Consider the following 23,976-nt stretch of genomic DNA (forward strand, 5'->3'; position numbering starts at 1 on the left):
TTCGTCGCGCCGATGACCCGGTTCGATTCCCGCATGAGAACAATGTGTGTAGCCAATTTCTGGTGTTCCCGATGGATATTGCTGGAATATTGCTGAAATACGGCGTAAAACGATACTCACTCACTCCTCGGCTGCCTGGTGGAGATAATGTACCGCTGATTAATTACTGACTGCTATAAACACGAATGCTTAGTGCACGGTACTACATTCCCCTTTAAACAAGGGGTATTCTGGATGAAAACGAAACAAATTATGATGGTCAATGCTTGTTCATATCTTACGTGTATGGAAACTATCGACAGTTAATTGGGATCAATGTCATATTAAGTATGGATATGTTATCTTTCTTCGATGTGTTTTAATCCCGTTATGAGCCACGGCGATGAATCGATACAGTTCGATTAACCGTTATGCCATTGACGTGAATAATGCATTAGGATATGAGAATTGAATTGGTTTGAAATGTGCACATCATGATTGTTCATTACATTAAAGTGACAACCCTTCGGGGCCTTTGGAACGAAAGTCACTTTTAAATTTTACAAATACTGGTGAATTAATACATTAAGTATAGAAATCTGAATGTTACACAACAAAAGCGCCGTGAGTATTTTACATCCTACCATTCTTTCAATTCCGATTTGTCCGAGATTTCAAACCACAATAATCATTTCTGATGAAACAGATGATTTGAAGGTCGCTGTGCTTTCAGTTTAATTAATTATGCTATCCCTAAGTCCCCATCATTGTTAATCAATGCAATTGTTCATGGAAAGAACAAACTTCTGATATAACGAACTGATTGTGAGGGTTCGTTATAACCGATGCACTCGGAGCTGAATGCATGTATGCCTTTAGAAAAACAATAAACTACGCTTAAAAACAACTCAAAGCGACCACTAATTAGTTCGTTATAACCGTAGTCGTTATAAGCATATATACAGCAAATAGCGGGATAAAAAAATAAGTTCGTTATATCCGTCAGTTCGTTATAAGCGTGAAGATTCCGGGGTAGAATAGGTCTTAAGCAACCCATGCTTGCCGTAAAAGGCGACTATGCTTGTCGTAAAAGGCGACTAACTGGATCGGGTGGTCAGGCTCGCTGACTTGGTCGATGCATGTCATCGATCCCAATTGCGTGGATCGATGCTCATGATATTAATCACTGGATTGTCTGGTCCAGACTCGAATATTTACAGACCGCCGTCATATAGCTGGAATATTGCTGAGTGCGGCGTTAAACAAGAAACCAAACCAAAAAAGCCAAGATAGAATACACCCAGACATGTGCACTGATCGCTGTCAGATGTGGCAGGTAACATTGTCGTATTCATCACGACAAAACAAGGTCAATCTTATTTTAATCACGTTTTGCTACACTTTACATAAGAATTTGAAACAGGAGAAGATGAAAAAGACCTCAAATAAGAAGAATTTCGAATTAAACAAGCCACCTATCCTTTAAAAAACGTGATTTGACGTTTACCAATATGGCTCCCGAATTCGTAAAGACAAGTACCGATTTACCCCAAGACATTTTAAAAAGGATTACATTGGTACGGAATCGGTTAACTGTCTCACGCGATTACTACAAATATCAACCCGATATTAAGATTGTACAATACCTGTGACGCTCTATGAACCAGCGGAAGATACAAATCATCTAAAACAACAGGCCCGCGTGTTGTTGACGCTCGGATTACACGTTAAGCCCGTGCACGGCTTCTCTAAGCTCGGGCCATTGGCTTCACAGACGGGGGTAAGAGAGGCAGTTGTTTGAAAGTGGAACACGGACAAACATTAAATGTGTCGGACAAACGCTGCAAAAGACACGAGGTGGCTCCACAACTGCAAATGAATGGTTTCCCAACCTTAACTCCGTTATGGAAGAACGTGAATTGAATATTGAATGGCAACATAAAACAGCCTCTCTTTTGAGCTGTTTAGTGAGTGCTTTAGTGTTTTAATTCAAAGCAGACATCGGTCGGTAATCCCTGTTAGTTAACGACGTAAGCTGTTTAAGTTTCCCGGTTCCTTCATTAAGGTAGACCTTGGCCTGTTAATGATGTTTTTTATTGATGTCAACTGGGTATGTCTGGTGACGTTGGCATGGCTTTTGAAAGAAAACTATTGTCGAGATACCAAGTTTGTACGACCTTCATACACTTAAACCAGCCAAACTTGTTATTTACAAACGGATAAGGGATTTATTCGTATTAACATAATCTAGCTACACATATTATTGTCAACGCTGTTTGTATGAAACGTCCACCAATGAATCTATTGATGTACGTTAAATGTTAAAGTTTTAATTTTAATTTAACTGTGCATAAAGCGGGTCTTTAATTAATAATTAGATAATTAATCAATTAATTAATTAATGTTCTTTGTTTATGGATATATTATTTCAAGAGCATGGGGTTTATGGGTATATTTTTTTCAAGAGGTTTATAGGTACATTATTTCAAGACCATGGGCCTGTGATCGAAATGAAACTAGAATATTTTTTTTTTTTTAAAAAGGATTAATTTAAGAAGAAAATGTAAGCTGTCTCTAAAGGCTCTTTTTGGTTTGGTGTGTTTTCTCTGTATGTTTAACTCAAAGGATTAATTCATTTGCAATATTGACCTACTGAGTTGTATTTTACATGATTAGTTTTTAATTTTACTCACTCACTCACTCACTCACTCACTCACTCACACGTTTCTGCTTCCAGGAACCAGGATTGTGATTTCATCTCTAACCAACCAAAGCATAAGGATAACTGTCGTCGTGTTCACCACTGTCCGTCGTGTTCTCAACTGTCCATCGTCGTTAGCGTTGCCGTTCTTGATGTGATTACTCTTATAACGCCGTATTTACTTCCATGTTTATCGTAATCTATGTGCTGATGTCGCCATTTGTCTTTTGCGTCACAGATTCAGTTTATAGAATGTGCGTACCTTGTACTCGTACACAACACTGCGTATCTGTAAAGGAGCTCTATATTCGTTATGATCAAACAAAGTCTTATCTGTTGTTGCCGATATTGTGCACAATACATGTAAATTAAAGGGGGACGATGCTCGGGCAAATTGGCTTCCCAGCAAAATTTATTGAAGCCTCCAAAACACCAGTACTGGTGCCTGTTTAGAATTCATTATCTAGACCAAATTTTACACAAGATTATTAAGGAAATTACACAGAGCCAATGCTTTAATTGATCAGGTATAAATTACCAAATCTGGGACTATGCTGAACATGGGCAGCAGACCTCTGAGCAGAGCCCCCCTTTAAAGTTTTAATCATAGAGCACAGGATGTATACTGGAACATATTATAAACGCAACGTCACGAACAAGCGATTCTATAAATTTTATCCGTCCTGAAAGTACTACACCTCCGTCGTTTGACGACTTCATGAAGATACAGGTCTGATGACGGTCTCGTGGCTTGATGACGTCACCGTTCGCAAAGGACTGGCTTCGAAATGGCCATGCACGTCAGAATATCATGTATATTACTCTTGCCTTTTGGTATGATATGAATATCGGTGGTAAGTTAGTAAGTCAAATGTTGCGTTTCGTTATTGTTTCAGTATGCATTGAGTTTTGACTGCACTCGTAGTGTCAGAGTTAAAGGTGCATTTCGTTATATGTTCATTTACATTCGTCCGTCGTGTAACAACAATGTGTTCACTGTTCAGCCTTCATGTGTTTTCGGGTCAATGTACATTGTTCAGAGTTCAACAGTCAGTGATCATGATGTGTCCACGACGTAACAACTGCCAATATTAAATTCGATTTTTCGCTTTTGGCTGTTCACATATACATTCTGTTCAGCAACACATCCCAGTGTATTGTTCACAGCAGTGTTCACGGGGCAGTGTTCATATCACTGTTCACAATGTATTGTTCACAGTAGTGTTCACTGTGTAGTGTGTACATCGCATTCCAAAGTGCAGTGTTCACACTAGTGCTAACTGTGCAGTCTGTACGTCACTGTCCACGATGTTGTGTTCACGATGTGTTCACGATTTTTTCACGATGTGTTCATGATGTGTGTGTCCTTAATTCAACACTTACTTTCAGCGATCTCTTCTTTCAATTTGTAAATAGCATGTAAGTAATATGAACATACTCAATGGAATAGTTCACCCGAAGTCAATTACGTCTTAAGAAAATTATCTTCAATGATTGATCAAACACTTCATTTCTTGAAGGTGGGGACGTTTTATATACCGAGCATATGTGTCAGTGTGATATACTTCGTGGCTAAATTGACTGATTCTTAAGAAATCATCAAACACAATGTGAACTATATAAAAAAAAAAGAATCAATTCATATTATTTCTTTATAAAAAAACGTTCATAAACAAGCGTGGCACGTTCAAAACTAAGCTCCATAGCAGAACATGTAGGTTTCGACGCTGTAACGAGATTGTCTTCCCATCTTGTAAAATTGTTAGATTTTAAACCATCCGAGATCACTCGTGTCATTCCAGGACATGCCGAATGGCGGTTCCGGAAAGAGGCGAGTGGTGACGAATGGTTTGATACAGTTAATTGCCCTTCTCCAGTTAATCGGATGTTTTGATTTCGATATGAATGAAACAGATGTGTACATAGTTTGCAGAATATGTCTTATATATGTATATAATGTTTTGAGATTTATTTATTTTATTTCAATAAAATTTCTTTCTGATGAATAGATTTTATTTTATATTTCACAAAGACCAAGGCATACGTTGCAACATGCGCCCCATTATATATCCAGTGATCGATATTGTGAGTATGAATCTACGCCTTTGGGGTACGACGACCTGCATTCAATCAAGTGTCTGAACCTGACCACCCATCCATGTCATTGCATTTTCCTTGGGACTTACTCTAACTAGAAGTCCCCACGGGTGTTCATTAAGTAATCGAGTGGTTAACTCACAAATCAAGGGCCGCCCTTTGTTGACACAGTGCATGGACCTTCCTTTGTTAACTCACAGTGCATGGACCGCCCTTTGTTAAAACAGTGCCTGGACCTTCCTTTGTTAACACACAGTGCATGGACCACCCTTTGTCAAAACAGTGCCTTGACCGTCCTTTACTAACACACAGTGCATGGACCGTCCTTTGTTAACACAGTGCATGGGCCGCCCTTTGTTAACACAGTGCATGGACCGTTCTTTGCTAACACACAGTGCATGCAGTGCCGTGGCCAGCCGGGAGCAGGGAGGGCAGTTACCCCCACCCCCCCCCCCCCCCCTAGATTTTTTTTAAAGAAAACAGTTTTATTTGAATCAAGTTGGGAAAAAGTAATAATTGTAATAAGTAATATAAGTAATACCCACCACCACCCCACCACCCAATCCCCCAACCCCTGTCAAAAAAAGTTAACTACGACCTTGGCATGGACCGTCCTTTGTTAACACACAGTGCATGGATAATCCTTTGTTAACACACAGTGCATGGACCTTCCTTTGTTAACACACAGCTCATGGACCGTCCTTTGTTAACACACAGCTCATGGACCGTCCTTTGTTAACACACAGTGCATGGACCGTCCTTTTTTAACACACAGTGCATGGACCGTCCTTTGTTAACACACAGCGAATGGACCTTCCTTTGTTAACACACAGCTCATGGACCGTCCTTTGTTAACACACAGCTCATGGGCCTTCCTTTGTTAACACACAGCTCATGGACCGTCCTTTGTTAACACACAGCTCATAGACCGTCCTTTGTTAACACACTGTGCATGGACCGTCCTTTGTTAACACACAGTGCATGGACCGTCCTTTTTTAACACACAGTGCATGGACCGTCCTTTGTTAACACACAGCTCATGGACCTTCCTTTGTTAACACACAGCTCATGGACCGTCCTTTGTTAACACATAGCTCATGGACCGTCCTTTGTTAACACACAGTGCATGGATCGTCCTTTGTTAACACACAGTGCATGGACCGTCCTTTGCTAACACACAGGTGAACGGACTAGAATATTACAAGTATTTCCCCTGGCTTTTTTCTGAACACGATAGTTCCGCGCTATCCGACAACAGAACTGTTCTGACTGTATAAACTGTGACATCGGCAACATCTCTATGTGTCGGCATTCAGCGAAAAAACTGCCTACAATGAATGTGAGGGTTAATTGGGTGAACATGGGTGAGTCTTAATTCATCTATTTTTTTGTCATCAGCCTGGATAGCGGTAAAAACTTATGTTTTTGACCAGTGTTTTATCAACTCCAATATTTTGAACATCGTAGGCCAATATAAAAAAATTATTGTTGACCCAAGCGATAAACCCCATTCCATAGTTTTCCTGTCGAATTATTTCATATAATCATGGAATGAGTGTGATGGGTTTAACGTTTTAACATCATTTCATTCATATCACGGAGTGTCGGCTTAATATGGCTTGAGTCGGCTTAAACCCCCAAAGTGACATGTTTTAAACGTTTACCACCTTGACGGAAGCCACGTGTGCGGGTGTTGTGCTGTCAAACAAAAATCAAAATAAAGTCGCATCTGGGATAACGAAGCCATGATCATAGGTCTTGGCATGCCTCAAAGAAGCAACGCTTGGCACGCCTCAAAGAAACAACGCTTGGCACGCCTCAAAGAAGCAACGCTTGGCACGCCTCAAAGCAGCAACGTTTGGCACGCCTCAAAGAAGCAACGCTTGGCACGCCTCAAAGAAACAACGCTTGGCACGCCTCAAAGAAGCAACGCTTGGCACGCCTCAAAGAAGCAACGCTTTGCACGCCTCAAAGAAGCAAGTCTTCACAGCGGATAGTGTCACCTTACACAACCCCTGGACTACTCGTGCCCACCATTATCACGGGTGACGAGTGATGTGTGTGAGCGTGCGTGCGTGCGTGCGTGCGTGCGTGCGTGCGTGTGTGTTATGCATTATGAATTCCCAAACTTTCAGATTGAATTCGTTGCATATGGTTTTAATAAGCGCCCATTTTTGTCAATTTTCTAAGTGCTCTAAGATCATATTAGGGTGAATACCGTAGTGTTTATGGTAAGAAAGTAATCTAAACCAGATGGTTATATTGGTAGTTTTATATTGGGTATTTTATACGGATAGGGTAACACATCAAAAAAATATAAGCCAGAAACAAACAACAGAAATGAAACAAGTTTTCGTGCGATTTATTTACTATTAACGAAACTCCGAAAATGACGTGAAAGTGTATTTGCTGACACATCACAATGTTGGACAGGTCTCAGTTCCCAGGATTAAGGGGTGACCGGCTTTCACACTGTCTCGTCGTGGGCGAGAACTCCTTATAAAACAGCCCCTCCGTACCACAGATCTGCAGTGCAAGAGTTCTCTCCCCTTGACAAATGACGTAATGGGGTGACCCCTCTCTGGTCTTGAAGACGTTATTGCCGTCGGGGAGACCGACACAGCTGGCGAAGTTGTTGTCTTGGCAGGTGGCGCAAGGGGGCTCGGAGCACGAAAACTGGTAGTCACCTTTAAAGATATAAGTTATTTGTTCTTAAGATCGTCATCAATAACGTCGATTAAAAGAAGCCATTGAAATCCCAAAACGAGGTTAACAATATTGTGTCATCATTAGCGTCACTTGATTTTTATAGACAATTTTAACCGGTAACTGATGTCCTGTTCAGAATGGGAAATCCAGCGACGCATTTAGAACACGTGTTACTTTAGGTCTTGCAGCCTTTGGGTATAGCTCGATGGCTTCCTTTTAAATAAAAATGTCTGGCATTTTAAGTGCAATTAAAAATAGCGGTGATATTAGATATTTTCTAATGAGCTTCTGGGCATTATGATGCCATTTTAGTAATGTTCATTATGAGAACTTAAGCGTAGGCAATACTAAATATGCTATGTGACGTTAGACCGTCCCATCATAGAATAAACTGTCAGAACTTAACGACGGTCAACCATATACCTGTTCAATAAGGGTAATAAGACCTTGATAACAACTGAACTGCCTCGAGTGAAAAGCGAGAAAGTTGATTTTACTGCCGCTTCATTCTGTCATCCGTCTCACGTGAGTGAAAGCTTTGACGAAGACAGGTTTCGTGAGTGAGTGAGTGAGTGAGTGAGTTTGGATTAACGCCGCTTTTAACAATATTCTAGTTATATCATGGCGTGACAGCTTAATGTGGGAGGAAAGCCAGAAGTGATGCGGGTCTCACATGTTTACCACTTCGGTGAAACCAACGAGCACGGGTATGGGGCTGACAAACCTACAAACATAATCGGGGCGAACCGGGATTCGAACCCACAATCCTAGGTTTCTGGCGTGCCCAAGGGACGCAACTCTGCACAGCGATTCGCGGTGCCGTAGACGACTGGGCCACCCGAGCCCCCAGACATGTTTCGAACCGTGAGAGAGTGAAACAACTGATTCTAATAAAATGGTTCAACCACAAGTGACTGACGCAAGGGACAATTTATATACCCATACGAAGTTGGTTGGTTGGTTGGTTTGTTGTTTAACGCCGCACTCAGCAATATTCCAGCTATATGACGGCGGCCTGTTGATAATCGAGTCTGGACCAGACAATCCAGTGATTGACATCATGAGCTTCGATACACGCAATTGGGATCGATGACATGCATCAACCAAGTCAGCGAGCCTGACCACCCGATCCCGTTTGTCGCCTTTTACGACAAGCATAGTCACCTTTTACGGCAAGCATGGGTTGCTGTAGACCTATTCTATCCCGGAATCTTCACGGGTTCATACAAAGTAATGCCACAAAGATGCTTTATTTACAACAGACGAATATACAACATCGCGAAGCATAAACATGAATGTTTTATAAACTGGTTGATGTGTTGTTTAACGCTTCATTCACTCATATTCCACCTGTATGACGACTGTCTGTAAATAATCAAATGTAGACTAGACAATCCAGTGATTGACATCATGAGCATCTATCTACGCAATATCGCGGTTAAACGGTCCGTACGCGGGCATATATACTCACATGGCCGTTTTGTCTCCGTCCGTGTCCAACATGATACGGTGGTGTGGTGCTGGCACCTCATGTTGACGGTGGAGAAGAGGTCTGGGTAGCTGCACTCCTTCAGGTAGTCCGGGAAGACGTAGCTGTCGCCGCCGATGTAGGATGAGCAGTCGTAGTAGAGGTTACACTTGGTCGGGTGCTCTACCTTCGCAGCACCCATTGCACATATGTAGCTGATCACCTCTGTGAATAAATTTGTCTATTTGTTTGTTGTTTAACGCCATCTTAATGAAAATATGTCATATGGATAAGATCTACTGTTATGTTTCATATGAGTGTTATTATAATGGCGCTAAAAATAATGGCGACGTAAAATTTTAACTCACTACCTCATATTGGCCTTGTTATAGGTCCAAAGTCAGTCATATTGGAGCCTTTTTAGGGCCAATACGCCAGATCAAGGCCCACTAATAAGGCCAATATAAAAACACCCATTTAAGGACATATATATTTACTACCTAAACTCTGTTATCAACTTTAAGTAACACCAGTCAAGAAGATCGAGAAAAATCTAAAAAATCTAACTGTTATATGAAAACGGGACCCACGCTCTAACGAAGTGTGATGACAGCAGTCTATCGCCTTGATATGACAGCAATGTAAGGGAGGCAATCATGCACAAAAGTCGTGTTGGCCCGGCAAAGCCGTATTGGCCTGCTCAAATACTGTACTAGCCCGCCAAGCACGTATTGGCGGGCCGTATTACTGACAGTCGATTAATAAGTAAAAGACATTAAGTGTTAAGGAAAGTGTTCAAGAATAGAAACGTTTCTGCATATAGATGACATGAAGCACATATCAGCTGCATAGGTCTGACATGTCTCACCTGACCCGTGAAGATCCGGGGTAGAATAGATTTTCAGCAACCCATGCTTGCCGTAAAAAGCGACTATGCTTGTCGTAAAAGGCGACAAGTGGATCGGGTGGACAAGCTCGCTGACTTGGTTGATGCATGTCTTTGTTCCCAACTGTGTGGATCGATGCTCCTGGTGCCAATCACTGGATTGTCTGGTCCAGATTCGATTATTTACAGACTGTCGCCAAATAGCTGGAATATTGCTTAGTGCGGCGTTAGACAACAAACAAACAAAACGAAAAAAACATCTCACCTTCATAATGTCTACATGAAACACATCTCACCTGGATAAGGTTTACACAAAACATATCTCACATGAATACGTTCCACATCAAAGTACTTCACCTGGTTAAAGTCTGTACGAAACATATCTCACCTGCATAAGGTCTACACGAGCGGGTGTCCGGGTGGAAGACTTGTCTGATGCCATCTACATCAGGACAAGAATGGAATCCGATTGTCCTCCCTTTGTCGCACGTGACGTAGAACGCCGTCCCCTCCCTCCCCTGGTGGAGGTTTGGTCCGTCCTCCAACCCCTGGCAGCTGGGGTAGGACTCAGAGCACGGGATGCAGTTGGGGCCTGTGCACTTGTTCCTGGAGTAGTCACCTAGACAAGATCATGAAGGGATATAGTCACCTGGACACAATCATGAACGGGATGTAGTCACCTGGACACAATCATGAACGGGATATAGTCACCTAGACACAATCATGAACGGGATGGAGTCACCTGGACACAATCATGAGCGTGATGTAGTCACCTGGACAAATTCATGAACGGGATGTAGTCACCTGGACACGATCATGAACAGGATGTAGTCACCTGGACACAATCATGAACAGGATGTAGTCACCTGGACACAATCATGAACAGGATGTAGTCACCTGGACACGATCATGAACATGATATAGTCACCTGGACACGATCATGAACAGGATATAGTCACCTGGACACAATCATGAACAGGATGTAGTCACCTGGACAAAATCATGAACGGGATGTAGTCACCCTGGCACAATCATGAACGGGATGTAGTCACCTAGACACAATCATGAACGTGATGTAGTCACCTGGACACAATCACGAACGAGATGTAGTCACCTGGACACAATCATGAACGGGATGTTGTCACCTGGACAAAATCATGAATATGATGTAGTCACCTGGACACAATCATGAACGGGATGGAGTCACCTGGACACAATCATGAACGGGATGTAGTCACCTGGACACAATCATAAACGGGATGTTGTCACCTGGACACAATCATGAACAGGATATAGTCACCTGGACACAATCATGAACGGGATGTAGTCACCTGGACACAATCATGAACGGGATATAGTCACCTGGACAAAATCATGAACAGGATGTAGTCACCTGGACACGATCATGAACGGGATGTAGTCACCTGGACACAATCATGAACAGGATATAGTCACCTTGACACAATTATGAACGGGATGTAGTCACCTGGACACAATCATGAACGGGATGTAGTCACCTGGACACAATCATGAACGGGATGTAGTCACCTGGACACAATCATGAACGGGATGTTGTCACCTGGACACAATCATGAACATGATATAGTCACCTGGACACAATCACGAACGAGATGTAGCCACCTGGACAAAATCATGAACGGGATGTAGTCACCTGGACACAATCACGAACGAGATGTAGTCACCTGGACACAATCATGAACGGAGTGGAGTCACCTGGACACAATCATGGCTTCAGGATGGTGCAGTCAAGAAGGAGGTCAATGAGAGCTTGATGCGCAGACTGCGCCAGGAACCTGGGTGTCCACACTCATTATTGACAGTGTGTAAGGGTATGTGACTTTACATTCGATTTGTTTACTGGTGTCTGGTCAGAAAGATTCATCCATTAACTTCCACAGAATCTGAAATTACCCTATGTGGTCTGGTTGTCTTGGTAGTCATTGAGATAGGATGGAAATATTGGGTGTTCCCATACTTGTTTAACGTTGTATATATGACATAAACTGTATACACTTGAGAACTGGATTTGACCAAAAACTTACAAACACCATCAAAACGTAACTGGGCTTAAGACAGACGCCGAAACACTGCAAGCTTAAGGTTCAAACACACAATTATAAACCCAAATCAAATACATCACCATCGAATAACTATTTCTTGTTTATGTAATTTATGGCAAAAACACCAGAGGAGATGCTACCCGGGGTGACGCATGGACCTTGGGCGTAAAGTCCACATAGATTATCAGATAAGATAGCTCTACGCCTGGAGGCAGAAATTACAATATGATACATTGTTCTCAGTTGCTATCAATATGACATCTTTGTGTTGAGCGAACCAAGAGTATAACCGTAAGGTGAAGATGCATTTGAAAACCGAATAGATCGGCATGTTTTACCCTTGGAATGTGCCCTGAGAGCTATGATTTTTACATTTGAGTTGACAGCAACATAATATAGTCGTTCAATGTCCTCAGTGTGAACCTTCATTATGTAGGTTATGTCCAGGTTATGTCAGGTCCATATTTGTTAAGGTCATGGACCGCTCTGAGCCAAAGGAAGAGTGAGTGAGTATGGTTTCACGCCGCTTTTAGCAATATTCCAGCAATATCACGGCGGGGGACACCAGAAATGGGCTTCACATATTGTATCCATGTCGGGAATCGAACCCGGGTCTTCGGCGTGACGAGCGAACGCTTTAACCACTAGGCTACCCGACCGCCCCTAGCCAAAGGAAAAGAGACTAGAGTTGTTTCAATTCTGTCATATGTAATGTACTAAAACTCTGGCACAATAAAACAGATAAATTGCAGCAAAAACTATGATATGAAATATTGTTTCCAAAAGGTTTCAAGAAATAACTTCTGTTTTCGGAAGTACGTATGTAAAACGGTTTAATATATACTTGACTAGGTTGACGAGAAATACAATGTCCTTCATATTATTAAATCATATATGTTTTTTATATTATAGAGAGCTTTGATTCTACAGTGTAGTGTGTTTGAGACATTTTGGAGACGTGTTAAAAAATAAAGCTGTAGTCAGCCATGTGCCAGCCACATTTTATCTGCATCAGCATGGCTACATGTTGGTGTTTTTACATCTTATACTATATTAGCTCTTTGTAGGTGTAGTGGCCTCTCAGACAAGTATAGTGGCCTTTTGGGACAGGTATAGTGGCCTCTTACGACAGGTATGGTGGCCTCTTGCGACAGGTATAGTGGCCTCTTACGACAGGTATAGTGGCCTCTTACGACAGCTATAGCGGCCTCTTACGACAGGTATAGTGGCCTCTTACGACACGTATGTGGCTTCTTATGACAGGCAAGGTGGATTCTTACGACAGGCATAGCTGTCTCTTACGACAGGAATAGTGGCCTCTTACGACAGGTATAGTGGCCTCTTACGACAGCTATAGCGGCCTCTTAAGACAGGTATAGCGGTCTCTTACGACAGGTATAGTAGCAACTTACGACAGGTATGTGCCCTCTTACGGCAGGCGAGGGTGCCTCTTACGACAGGCAAGGTGGCCTCTTACGACAAGCATAGCGGCCTCTTACGACAGGTATAGTGGCCTCTTACGACAGGCAAGGTGGCCTCTTACGACATGCAAGGTGGCCTCTTACGACAGGCAAGTTGGCCTCTTACGACATGCATAGCGGCCTCCTACGACAGGTATAGCGGCCTCTTAGGACAGGTATAGCGGTCTCTTACGACAGGCATAGCGGTCTCTTACGACAGGTATGTGGCCTCTTACGACAGGCAAGGTGGCCTCTTGCGACAGGCATAGCGGTCTCTTACGACAGGTATAGTGGCCTCTTACGACAGGTATGTGGCCTCTTACGACAGGCAAGGTGGCCTCTCACGACAGGCATAGCGGTCTCTTACGACAGGTAAAGTGGCCTCTTACGACAGGTATAGTGGCCTCTTACGACAAGTATGGGTTGCTGGAGACCAATTTGACCCGGCCCTTCAAGGATGTGGTCCGTACTGATGCAGTACCAATCCACTGAAATACCATGCCGCTGTTGAAAATAGATACACATTTCAGATAGAGTATACACAGACTCCGAGCCAACCGGTCCTGTTTACCTCCTCAATGCCGAGTGCCAAGCAAGGTTACAACGAGTACCATCTTTTAACGTATTTTGGTATGACGCGGCCGCCGATATATCCTATAGCCACTATACCACGGAGGAGAACGGCAGTCATAAGAACGGAATGTGCAAAGATACGTGAACTACACTCCTCTTTTATCAACTATACTTGAACTTATATAGAATTATATACAGTGAAACCCAGAATGGTAAAGTTCCCGTGAACTCGTCCAGATTAGGGATACGGAGCAATGCCTCTTTGTGCGCGTGGGTCCGTGCGTATTTGCGTATTTGCGTAAGGTGTGTGACCTTAAATTTTTACTTACAGTAGTTGAACTTGACAGCTCTCTGCCCACAGTCTACTGTCTTGAAGTCCTGGCAGCGGAAGTTAATACTGGAGAAGAGTTGAGGGTAGGGACACTCGGCTTCGTATTTGGCGAAGTAAACGTCAGGGGTTGCAGAGGCTAGTGCGCAGTCGTAGTACTTGTGGCACTCACTCGGATGTGGAATGGTCCTGGCGTCACCTGAACATAGTTGTTCGATTGCTGCCGTGGCGAACTCTGAAAGAAATCACGAGATACACTTTGATGTGAAATATCACCATGAATCGTGTCGGGAATGCGTGAGTGAGTGAGTGACACCGGCTGCGTACGTACCGTTTCATTAACATGTTATAAACTGGTAGTCCTACATTGGAATGACAGACTGAATCAGGGAGAGGGTTCGGTTTAAAGCAGCTGTGAAAAATATTTATGTAATATCACATTTTTCAGTGAGAGGGCAGAGGGAAAATGAGTGAGTGGTGGGTTGTTTTGTTGTTTAACGTCGCACTCCGCAATATTCCAGCTATATGACGGCGGTCTGTAAATAATCTAGTCTGGACTAGACAATCCAGTGATTAATATCATGAGCATCGATCCACGCAATTGGGATAAGATGACGTGCATCAACCAAGTCAGCGAGCCTGACCACCCGGTCCCGTTAGTCGCCTCCTACGACAAGCATAGTCGCCTTTTACGACAAGCATGGGTTGCTGAAGACCAATTTCTATCCCGGATCTTCACGGGTCTATTGAGTGAGTGAGTGAGTGGGTGAGTGAGTTCAAATTAAACGTCAATATTTCAGCCATATCTTGACGGAACAAAATTATACATTAATAACAAATATATCAATTTAGACTGTATAAGAACGGGCATCATCCCGAGGCAAGGGAGTTAACTGTCACTATCTTGGTCCAGTTTCCACCCTACCGAATTAGGCTCAATGAAATATGGTTGCTCGATTGTAGCGCCACCAATGGCTATGAGAGTAATCTCCCTCCAATTAACCAATCAGATTCCACCGTTCATATCACTTGCATTTGCTTCAAACAAAATGGCGGTGCATAGTCAAGATGATCTGATCGATAATCAAGATCCATATTAAAATATACTGAACCGCAAAAGAAACCCCAAGTAATATTGCATGAAAGGTTGTCATTTAAATATTTGGGTAATTTTTGTCAAAGTTTCTAACATTACATTGTCCGGAAAAATGAAATTTGATGATAAAAAAACAATACAGATGACAAAAAAAACGATCGCCCAAACGCATCACGGCAACGGCCATGGTAACCCGATGCACGTGAGTTCCGTGCAAATTGAAATGCACCTTCGTTCACCCATTCCTTGCCCTATAAAAATCCATCCAGATCGGAAAACATTCATTCGTTATTGAATTGCTACCACATGCCAAGATTGACAAGAAATCAGCGACACCAAGCCCTTGCAAGCTGGACAAACCACCCGGCAAAAAGCCAATGCATTTCAAGTCCACGTAAGGACCATATACAGGTTCCAGCAACTGTACAAGACCACCAACACTACAGATGGCCGACGACGTAGTGGAAGACCAAGGGTCACCTCCCGACGTCAGGATCGTAGGTTTTGTGCGACAGCATCTTCAAGATCGCTTTGTTACTGCTGCAGAAACTGCTTGACAGACCATGGGGACACACCAGCGACACATTAGTGCGGACATCGTGCGTCGACGATTGACGAGCAGACACCTCCATCGCCACAGGCCACACCGAGGACCCATTCTGACACCACGTCATCGCCGGAACCGTCTTCAGTGGGCAACACAGCAGCAGCAGCATTGGCGCCACCAGCATTGGAGAAGAGTCCTCTTCTCAGGCGAGAGCCGTTACTGTATCTCAACAGCAGATGGCAGAGAGAGAGAGAGAGAGAGAGAGAGAGAGAGAGAGAGAGAGAGAGAGAGAGAGAGAGTCTGGCGACGCCGTGGGGATGATTGTGTTGTTGAGATAGACTCGTGGGGTGGTCCGAGCATCATGGTGTGGGGTGGAATTGGTCTTGCACAGAGGGTCGGCCCTGTGGTCTTCCAGGACATCGGTCCAGGGAGAGGCAATGGTGTCACAGCAGCTCGGCACATTGATCAAGTCTTGAGACCACACGCCATACCTCATTTGGCACGTCGCCTCAACCACGAGTTTCAGCATGATAACGCCCGTGCCTACACTGCGAGAGCAACAAGACTTCCTCCAGCAGAATGGCATCAGAACCATGCAGTGGCCTGCCCTCAGTCCCCAATTTAAATCCCATTGAGCACTTGTGGGACGAGGTTCAAAGACGGCTGAATGACGTCCGACCAAGGCCGACAACCTCAGCTGAACTGCGTCAGGCGTTCCTCAGAGTGCGGGCTCAAGTGTCTATGGCCTTCACCAACCGCCTAATTCATTCCAAGTATCGACGTTGCACGACAGTCATCAATACCCATGGCGGACACACGAGAGTATGTTTACAGTGTTTGGACAAATAAGGTTTATCATCTATCTATCCATGGTGACGTTTATTTTGCGGTTCAGTATATAACGGGTCTTACTGCGCGAAGTACATCAAATCACTTGAGCACCTTCATTATAAACATGAAAGATTTAGAAAATATCTGTCGATGCCGAGGTGACAGTAACACATGCTCTGAAAATCCTGCAATCGACCGAAATGTGCTCGGTAGTCGCCGTGATTTCGATTTCGTTACGTGATTTTAATTGAGTAAATGTTATAATTCAGAATAACGATTCAGATTCAGTACACATTTCCCCCCCCACACACACTTAGATTCACCATAAGCAGTATTTAGAATCGTACCGGGAACATCTGGAGGGTTGTCCGATGTCTGAAATGGACACACGCAGTTGCAGGTGACTTTGGCAGCGTCATCACAGGTACCCGTAACGTCGTTGAAACAAAGGTAGGGTGGACACGCCTTCTTGTAGGCCACGTCGTTGAAGCAGTCCCAGTAGTAATGACAGTTCGTGTCGTCTGCTTTGTCTCTTCTCCCAGACAAACAGTACCGCGTAGATCCGAGTATAGCGCCTGTGACTCCACTCAGAAACAACATCGCCGACAACGACAGGAAAAGGGAAATACTGACATACATCATGAGATGAAGGCACAGAATGCAGCTTCAGGAGCAGCAGACGACAACCACCGCAGCAGACAACTGCCGCGGACGTCAATATTTATTTTATTTTAATACGCGTCTCAGTTTACTTCTTCGGGCGGTGAAGATTTTATATGTTTTTTTATTTGCTTTGCGACGTAAAGATAATCTGATAAAGCACTGTTACCGATGGATTTATGCGACATACGTTGTGATGATTTGGATATAACTCAAGGTCTGTTTTTCCCCCCGAGGGCAAAATGTTGTTTGGGACTTTATCGCAAAAAATATATTGTCCCGGAAAATTCTTAAACAAAATGATAAGGCTTCGAACAGTTGCAAAAAAGGGAATTGTCTGCCACAAAAATTTAGATTCATTATTGCAAGGCGTTTTTCTTTTAAAAAATATTCAGTTTCATAGTTTTGCAGCTAATCTGCTGACCGTACTTTGGAACATGGAAACAGTAGGGTAGAGAGCACAAGGAGCGTAACATGAAGATCCCGGGGTAGAATAGGTCTTCAGCAACCCATGCTTGCCGTAAAAGGTGACTTCGCCGTCATATAGCTGGAATATTGCTGAGTGCGGCGTTAAACAACAAACCAACCAACCAATCATGTCTCACCCGCTCACGCACGCTCACACGCACGCATGCGCACATATATGTTCGTTAGTCTTGCATGTGCACTCATCAGAAGTCTATTTTACTACATATTACAGGTATTAATATGATCAACACATGTATTTTGTGTGTGTTTCAATGAGTGACCCAATGGGATGCAGATGCCCTGATAAACCAATGTTTTTAAGAATCTCTTTTTGTAAGTGCAAGTACGCCAGCAAGGGATATTTTACGTGCGTCTCTTTATGTTCATGCAGAGTTTTCGAAACACAAGTTGTTGATAATCGTTGTTTCATGTATTTAAATATTGTAAAACACTTGTCTTCTGTTTTTGTATGATATATAAGAACTTCATTCTCAGGATAAAGAGACAAACAGCCTCAGTTTTATCCCTCGGATGAAGGTTTTACATATTAGAGAAAAACTACTAGGGAGGTATTTATCCTACACTGATAAACTGACTTCAGCTCACGGCGTGTCAGCTTAATGTGGGAGGAAAAACCGAAGTGATGCAGGTCTCAGACGTTTACCACTTCGGTGAAACCCACGAGCACGGGTATGGGGCTGACAAACCTTGAAACATAATCGGGGGGAACCGGGATTCGAACCCACAATCATAGGTTTCTGGCGTTCCCAAGGGACGCAACTCTGCACAGCGAATCGCGGCGCCTTAGACGACTGGGCCACCCGTGCCCCCTGCGACCTTAAGTGTATATGCCTTGCTCACTCCCATAAGAAGCTCGGCGTGTATCATTGACGCCGCGTGTTTTCGGCGGGCTTTGCACTGAAAATTAAAGGGGTCGTATTTGATATTATTATATCACAATGAGATATATATGCAAAGACCATCGTTTTTTAGGAGAGAACAATACGTCCCCGTTATGTCAAAAGAAATGAAACAGGTATGTGCATGGTACGTATGGTGTCAAAGTATACATAAAATGGTTGATTGCACATTTAGAATTGTTATACCAACCCGTTGTTAAAACAACCGACTCGGCCCTGAATAGACACCAACACGTAAACAACTAGAGAAGCTTGACTTAAGCGCAGTATCTTTAGGTAATCTGAAGGCGATCTGCTTATTTCAGGGGAAATTATGCCTCTGAGGTGCCACGTTGACCGCCACGTGATGTAAACATCCTAGCGTGCAGACGACAGTAATAAATGACTTGCAAGAGCTAGGAAACTGCATCTTATGTGGCTAAAGAGCCCGTTTGCCAAATTTATGGGACTCATCTTACGTTCACGATAGTTCTTTTAGTTACATATATTTACGCTTTTCAGGCCCGGTCAGGTAAAGGAGGCCAAATTTTGGGGCATCATTTTCGATTACCATTTGACCTTTTTACAACGCATTAAATATTTGAAAAACAAATGCCTGAAGGACCTTGACCTTCTAAAAGTCGTTTAAAGTTCGAAGTGGGGAGGTGATCAGAAAACCCTCCTCCAACTGTACAGGGCACTTGGCCGCTCTAAACAGCATTATGACTCCATCATCTATGGTGGAGCCTGTAAAAGTAATTTAAGATATTAGATAGTATTCATCATCAAGGCCTGAGGCTCACGTCGCATTAAATAATCTTTACAGTATATTTCTAAACTGCATTCTAGTCATTCCAATCCTCCATCTAAAGAACTCTATAACAAAAAAATATCTTACTCCACCCCTAGGAATTAGAATACAATCTCATAGCTCTGCTTCTCAAATTAATCTTGAAAATAGCCCCAACCAAACTTCTGTCTTCACCACCATGGCAGTTGATAAAACCAGAGGTGGATATAACATTAACTAAACTAAAGAAATCTGATACATATCAACTCATTAATCAACAATAATACAATGAATTACGAAGCACATATAAAACATACAAAGCTATATCTACAGATGGATGCAAGGATGGTGCCGCAGTTGCCAGCGCCACCGTCATTGGATCCAGGACTATATCATCAAGACTACCAGATAACTGTTCCATTTTTACAGCTGAATCCCATGCCATTTTAACAAGCTAAGCATAAGCAATATATATTATTTTCGGACTCTCGTGTCTTCAGGCTATTAAACATATATCAAGCACGCATCCACTTTTAATTGAAATTATTGAATTATAAAATGATCTTGCTACTGGCCATTACGACATCGTCTTTTGTTGGTTACCAAGCCATGTTGGAATCATTGGTAACACAATGGCCGATGCTGCTGCTAAAACAGCACTCAACAAATCTGTGACACTTCTTACGCCATACACTGTTTACAAGCCCGTGATTAGATCATATATCTGCGATCTGATTCAAAAGAAGTCGGACACCCATGTAGGTTTCAATCAATTAAATTAAATTAAACCAAATCTTGGCTACACCTACTTGGGTTGTCAGTCCAGATTTGAAGAGTTCATTTTACGACGATGTCGTATTGGCCATAGTAGATACACACATGAATATATGTTGAAAGGTGAGGATCCTCCGTTTTTTATTACCCACGTGGTGAAGATACAGGTGGTAAGATACTAAATCCGTACGTCACACGTGTGTCGTACAAGGTTGACCTTGTTTTATTCGTTTTGATTGGATAACCGTGACCTCTGTCACACCGGGACTACTTTTTTCATTCATAAAAATCGCGAGACGTCATTCCTTTTGCAACCACAAGGTAGAACTGAAGAAATTAATGAGAACGAGAAATATTTACAAACACTTTATTAAACCAAACAAAATAGTCACAGACATCAAATTCAGTTTGCATTCTATATAAGTTATGCATACAGCTTCTACAAATATTATATAATCGAGCTATATCCATTTACAATGTACGACTACCGATCAATAGATCGAGGGTCCCCATGAGCGTGACGCACCCGACCACTTTTGCAACTTTCAATTTGATTTAACGTAAAGGGATAAGCGTTGTGAAATGAAGTATGTTTAAACTATCTGGACAGATATTTAGCCTTACTTGGGATGATCCGGTTGTGCCATCAGTGTCCCCTTCGAAGCGTATTTTTGTGGCGCTGTTTCGGGAGATGTTGTTCATGAATGAACGTACACGACTGCACTACCATACCACCAAAAGTGAACAGTTCTGATAAAAATCATTCGAAAGCTCCGTGGAAGTGTGTCTGACTTCTGATTTTGTGGCCCCAAACATCCCAAACGTGTACAATAACATTCCCTATCTCTAGCGTAAAACGCTGTGAGTAGGCCTAGATCACGGTTGTCTTTTCTTTTTCCGGTGGAGACCTTGCCCTTCGATCGTTCAAACTCAAAGCTGTCATTGACATGCATGCAGACTTGAGTTTGTTGATTTTCACGTCTTCAGTATAGGGTGGTACAGTTAACATGAATGTCTTTGGCGAACACTCTGATTTCCCTCTTCCAAAATGGTACGATGATATAAATTCTGCTGATAGATCAAGGAAACCGAACTATATTGATTGCACAGACGAACACCGGCAGTGCGAGTGACCGACTGTTAGTCCAAAGCGCGGCGCTAATGTGACTTTTCAAATTTTCATAAAGGTGTCCTTCGTACTAACAACATGGCGCTTGAATTACCTTAAGTTGAAGAATTTCGTCCATAAGGATCTTGAGCGTCGGTGCTGTTTTGTTTCTCGTGAACTTTCTATGTTATCTTACCTCGCTTTCGCTCGGTCAGATACCATAGAAAGTCCACTCGTTTCGTAAAAATGGTATCTAACGAGAATGAGTGTAGTATTCTCTATGTATCCCTTGTGATGAGAGAATCACGGTCACGCATGTCCTGCTTGACTTATTGATTTTGCTATCACAAGGGATAAATATTTTAAATCATCATCTCTCAAGGATCTTTTTAGTGATATCAATTCTCATTTAATTATTGGGTTTTTAAAGAAATAAAATTTTACAATAAATTTTAATCATATGTTTTGTATAAAAAAAATAAAAATTGATGGAGTGATTTAATATCTGAGTTTGTTACTGGCTGTATCCTCGAAGGGGGTTGACGTAGTGTTAAATCATTGTCCTCCGGACAGGATATCGTAAGTCCTTGTCATTCAAAGAAAATTCCTGACAACTACTCCTTTAATCGTAGACTATACGAGGGGTGTTCATTAAAGATTTCCCCTGACCCACTTCCGATGGACCTAGTGGAATGAAACTTGGCATAGGTATTAGTCTTTCTCCACATAGGAACCACCAAGAGTTACACATTTCTCCCATCGTTTTATGCAACTATGGAGACCTCGCTTGTGAGAGCCCTCATTTTGCGTCTCAAACCAGGACTTCACTTCAGAAATCAGTGTTTCATCATCTGTGAAACGTTTTCCCTTCAAAAATGACTTCATGGTTGGAAAGAGGTGGAAGTCAGATGGTGCAAGGTCAGGAGAGTAAGGAGGATGTGGAAGGATTTTATAGCCACAGGACCGCACTTCTGTCTGGGCAACATGAGAGTTGTGTACTGGAGCATTGTCTTGCAGGAGACGGACACCCTTGGTCAGCATGCCACGCCTCTTAAGCTTGATAGCGTCCCGCAATTTCCGCAGCAGTGAAGCATTATAAGCATCATAGTGATGGACCCATGTTTCATGCTGTGTAATAAGTCTGTCAAACAAGTTTGCCTGGGTTTTTTGGCACATGTCCAAAAGATCCTTTGAGCTATTGACTCGTTCCTGCTTTTGGAAAGGTGTGAGCAACCTGGGAATCCATCGTGCAGACACCTTATGCATGTTCAAATTGTCATGGATGATTTTTTCCACAGACCCTACAATGATCTTGACATCTTGTGCTAAATGGCGAACAATTATACGTCGGTCAGCCAAAATGGCGGACTTGATGGATAGTGTCCTCATCAATGGCTGAATGGGGGCGACCAGGAATGGCAGCTGTTTCCACAGATGTCCGACCACACTTGAACTGGCAATGCCAGTGTTTAACAACGGCATCTTCCCCATAAGTTGCTTTCATTTCATCGCAAGTTTCTTTTGGTGTGCGACCTTTCAAATATAAAAACCTAATCACGTCTCGGTATTCTACTGGCTCCATTGTCACACCCTACTCGATCATAACACCTGTAAAAGTGGTAAGATTAATAGTTCGGTGTTGCAAATTAAGACATAATCCATAGATATATGTATCATTACACGTGAAATTTCAACCAAACAGATAACCCTAAGTGGTTTAGGGGAAATCTTTAATGAACACCCCTCGTATGTTCCTTTAATTTGCTTAAATTTGTCAATAATCATCAACACCTGAAGGAAAGACGTTAATCCGACCATGGGGTCCATGCAAGAAGCTAAAGTACTGTAAGTTCTCATGGTCCCAGGTATGGTGATCTACCTTTATTTGCTGGCGATCTATAGCCCGATTGTATAATGTAATGTTATGTATAGTGCTATCCATTTTAAGATTACATACCAGTTTTAAATATATTCCTGTGATAAGTCTAGTTATTCAAAAATAAGAAGTTGTTAAGAATTTCAATATGAACATCAGATGTAGTGAAATCTTTCAGATACTCCAAGTGCCAGATTTAAAAGCAGTGCTTGTTAGAAGCTTTCGACATTATTTGTGTCGAAGGAGGTATACTATTAGCTGGTGGATCGGATAGAGACATAAGAATCAATTGGTGATGGTCCAAACTCTGGGTCACTGGAAGTTACATGTTGTTGAGGAATCAAAGTTTCTTCACAGGATCTAACCTTATGGACAACCTACAGATTACGGTCAAAGAGGCGGAGATGAAAGAATTGGAAGGGGAGCCAGGACTGAGATTCATAACATTTCGTCCGCCACTGGCTTGACCTGTGGGGGATGCAGACACCCAGTTCAACATGAAGAGGACACTCGAGGTGCACTTGATGCAAGTGCACCACAGGGTGCAGGTGTTTTCCTGCCCTCAACCCGGATGCCACACCTCAAAGACGAACCAGCGTGCCCATAAATTTCACCTTGCCAACCAGCCCTTCCGAACCAACGTCA

The 23,976-nt window shown here is 42.7% G+C and overlaps 2 protein-coding genes across 2 annotated transcripts in view; one reads left to right on the forward strand and one right to left on the reverse strand.

Annotated features, from left to right (window-relative positions):
- LOC139445190 (uncharacterized) overlaps nucleotides 1-4,212 on the forward strand; it is a 34,835-nt gene extending 30,623 nt beyond the window's left edge. Inside the window, exon 5 of the mRNA XM_071226318.1 lies at nucleotides 2,717-4,212. The gene's annotated coding sequence lies outside the window, so the exon portion shown is untranslated. The remainder of the gene's footprint in view (nucleotides 1-2,716) is intronic.
- Nucleotides 4,213-7,213: 3,001 nt separating this feature from the next.
- On the reverse strand, nucleotides 7,214-17,398 carry LOC139446498 (uncharacterized). Its single transcript, XM_071227806.1, has 5 exons — nucleotides 17,104-17,398; nucleotides 14,284-14,517; nucleotides 10,229-10,459; nucleotides 8,958-9,179; nucleotides 7,214-7,464 (listed from the first exon to the last, which is right to left on the reverse strand). The coding sequence occupies exons 1-5, from the start codon at nucleotides 17,396-17,398 to the stop codon at nucleotides 7,214-7,216; spliced, it is 1,233 nt and encodes a 410-aa protein (XP_071083907.1).
- Nucleotides 17,399-23,976: the final 6,578 nt, after the last annotated feature.

Source organism: Haliotis cracherodii, unplaced genomic scaffold (assembly GCF_022045235.1).
Source record: "Haliotis cracherodii isolate W230 unplaced genomic scaffold, xgHalCrac1.p SCAF_6, whole genome shotgun sequence".
Taxonomy (NCBI): domain Eukaryota; kingdom Metazoa; phylum Mollusca; class Gastropoda; order Lepetellida; family Haliotidae; genus Haliotis; species Haliotis cracherodii.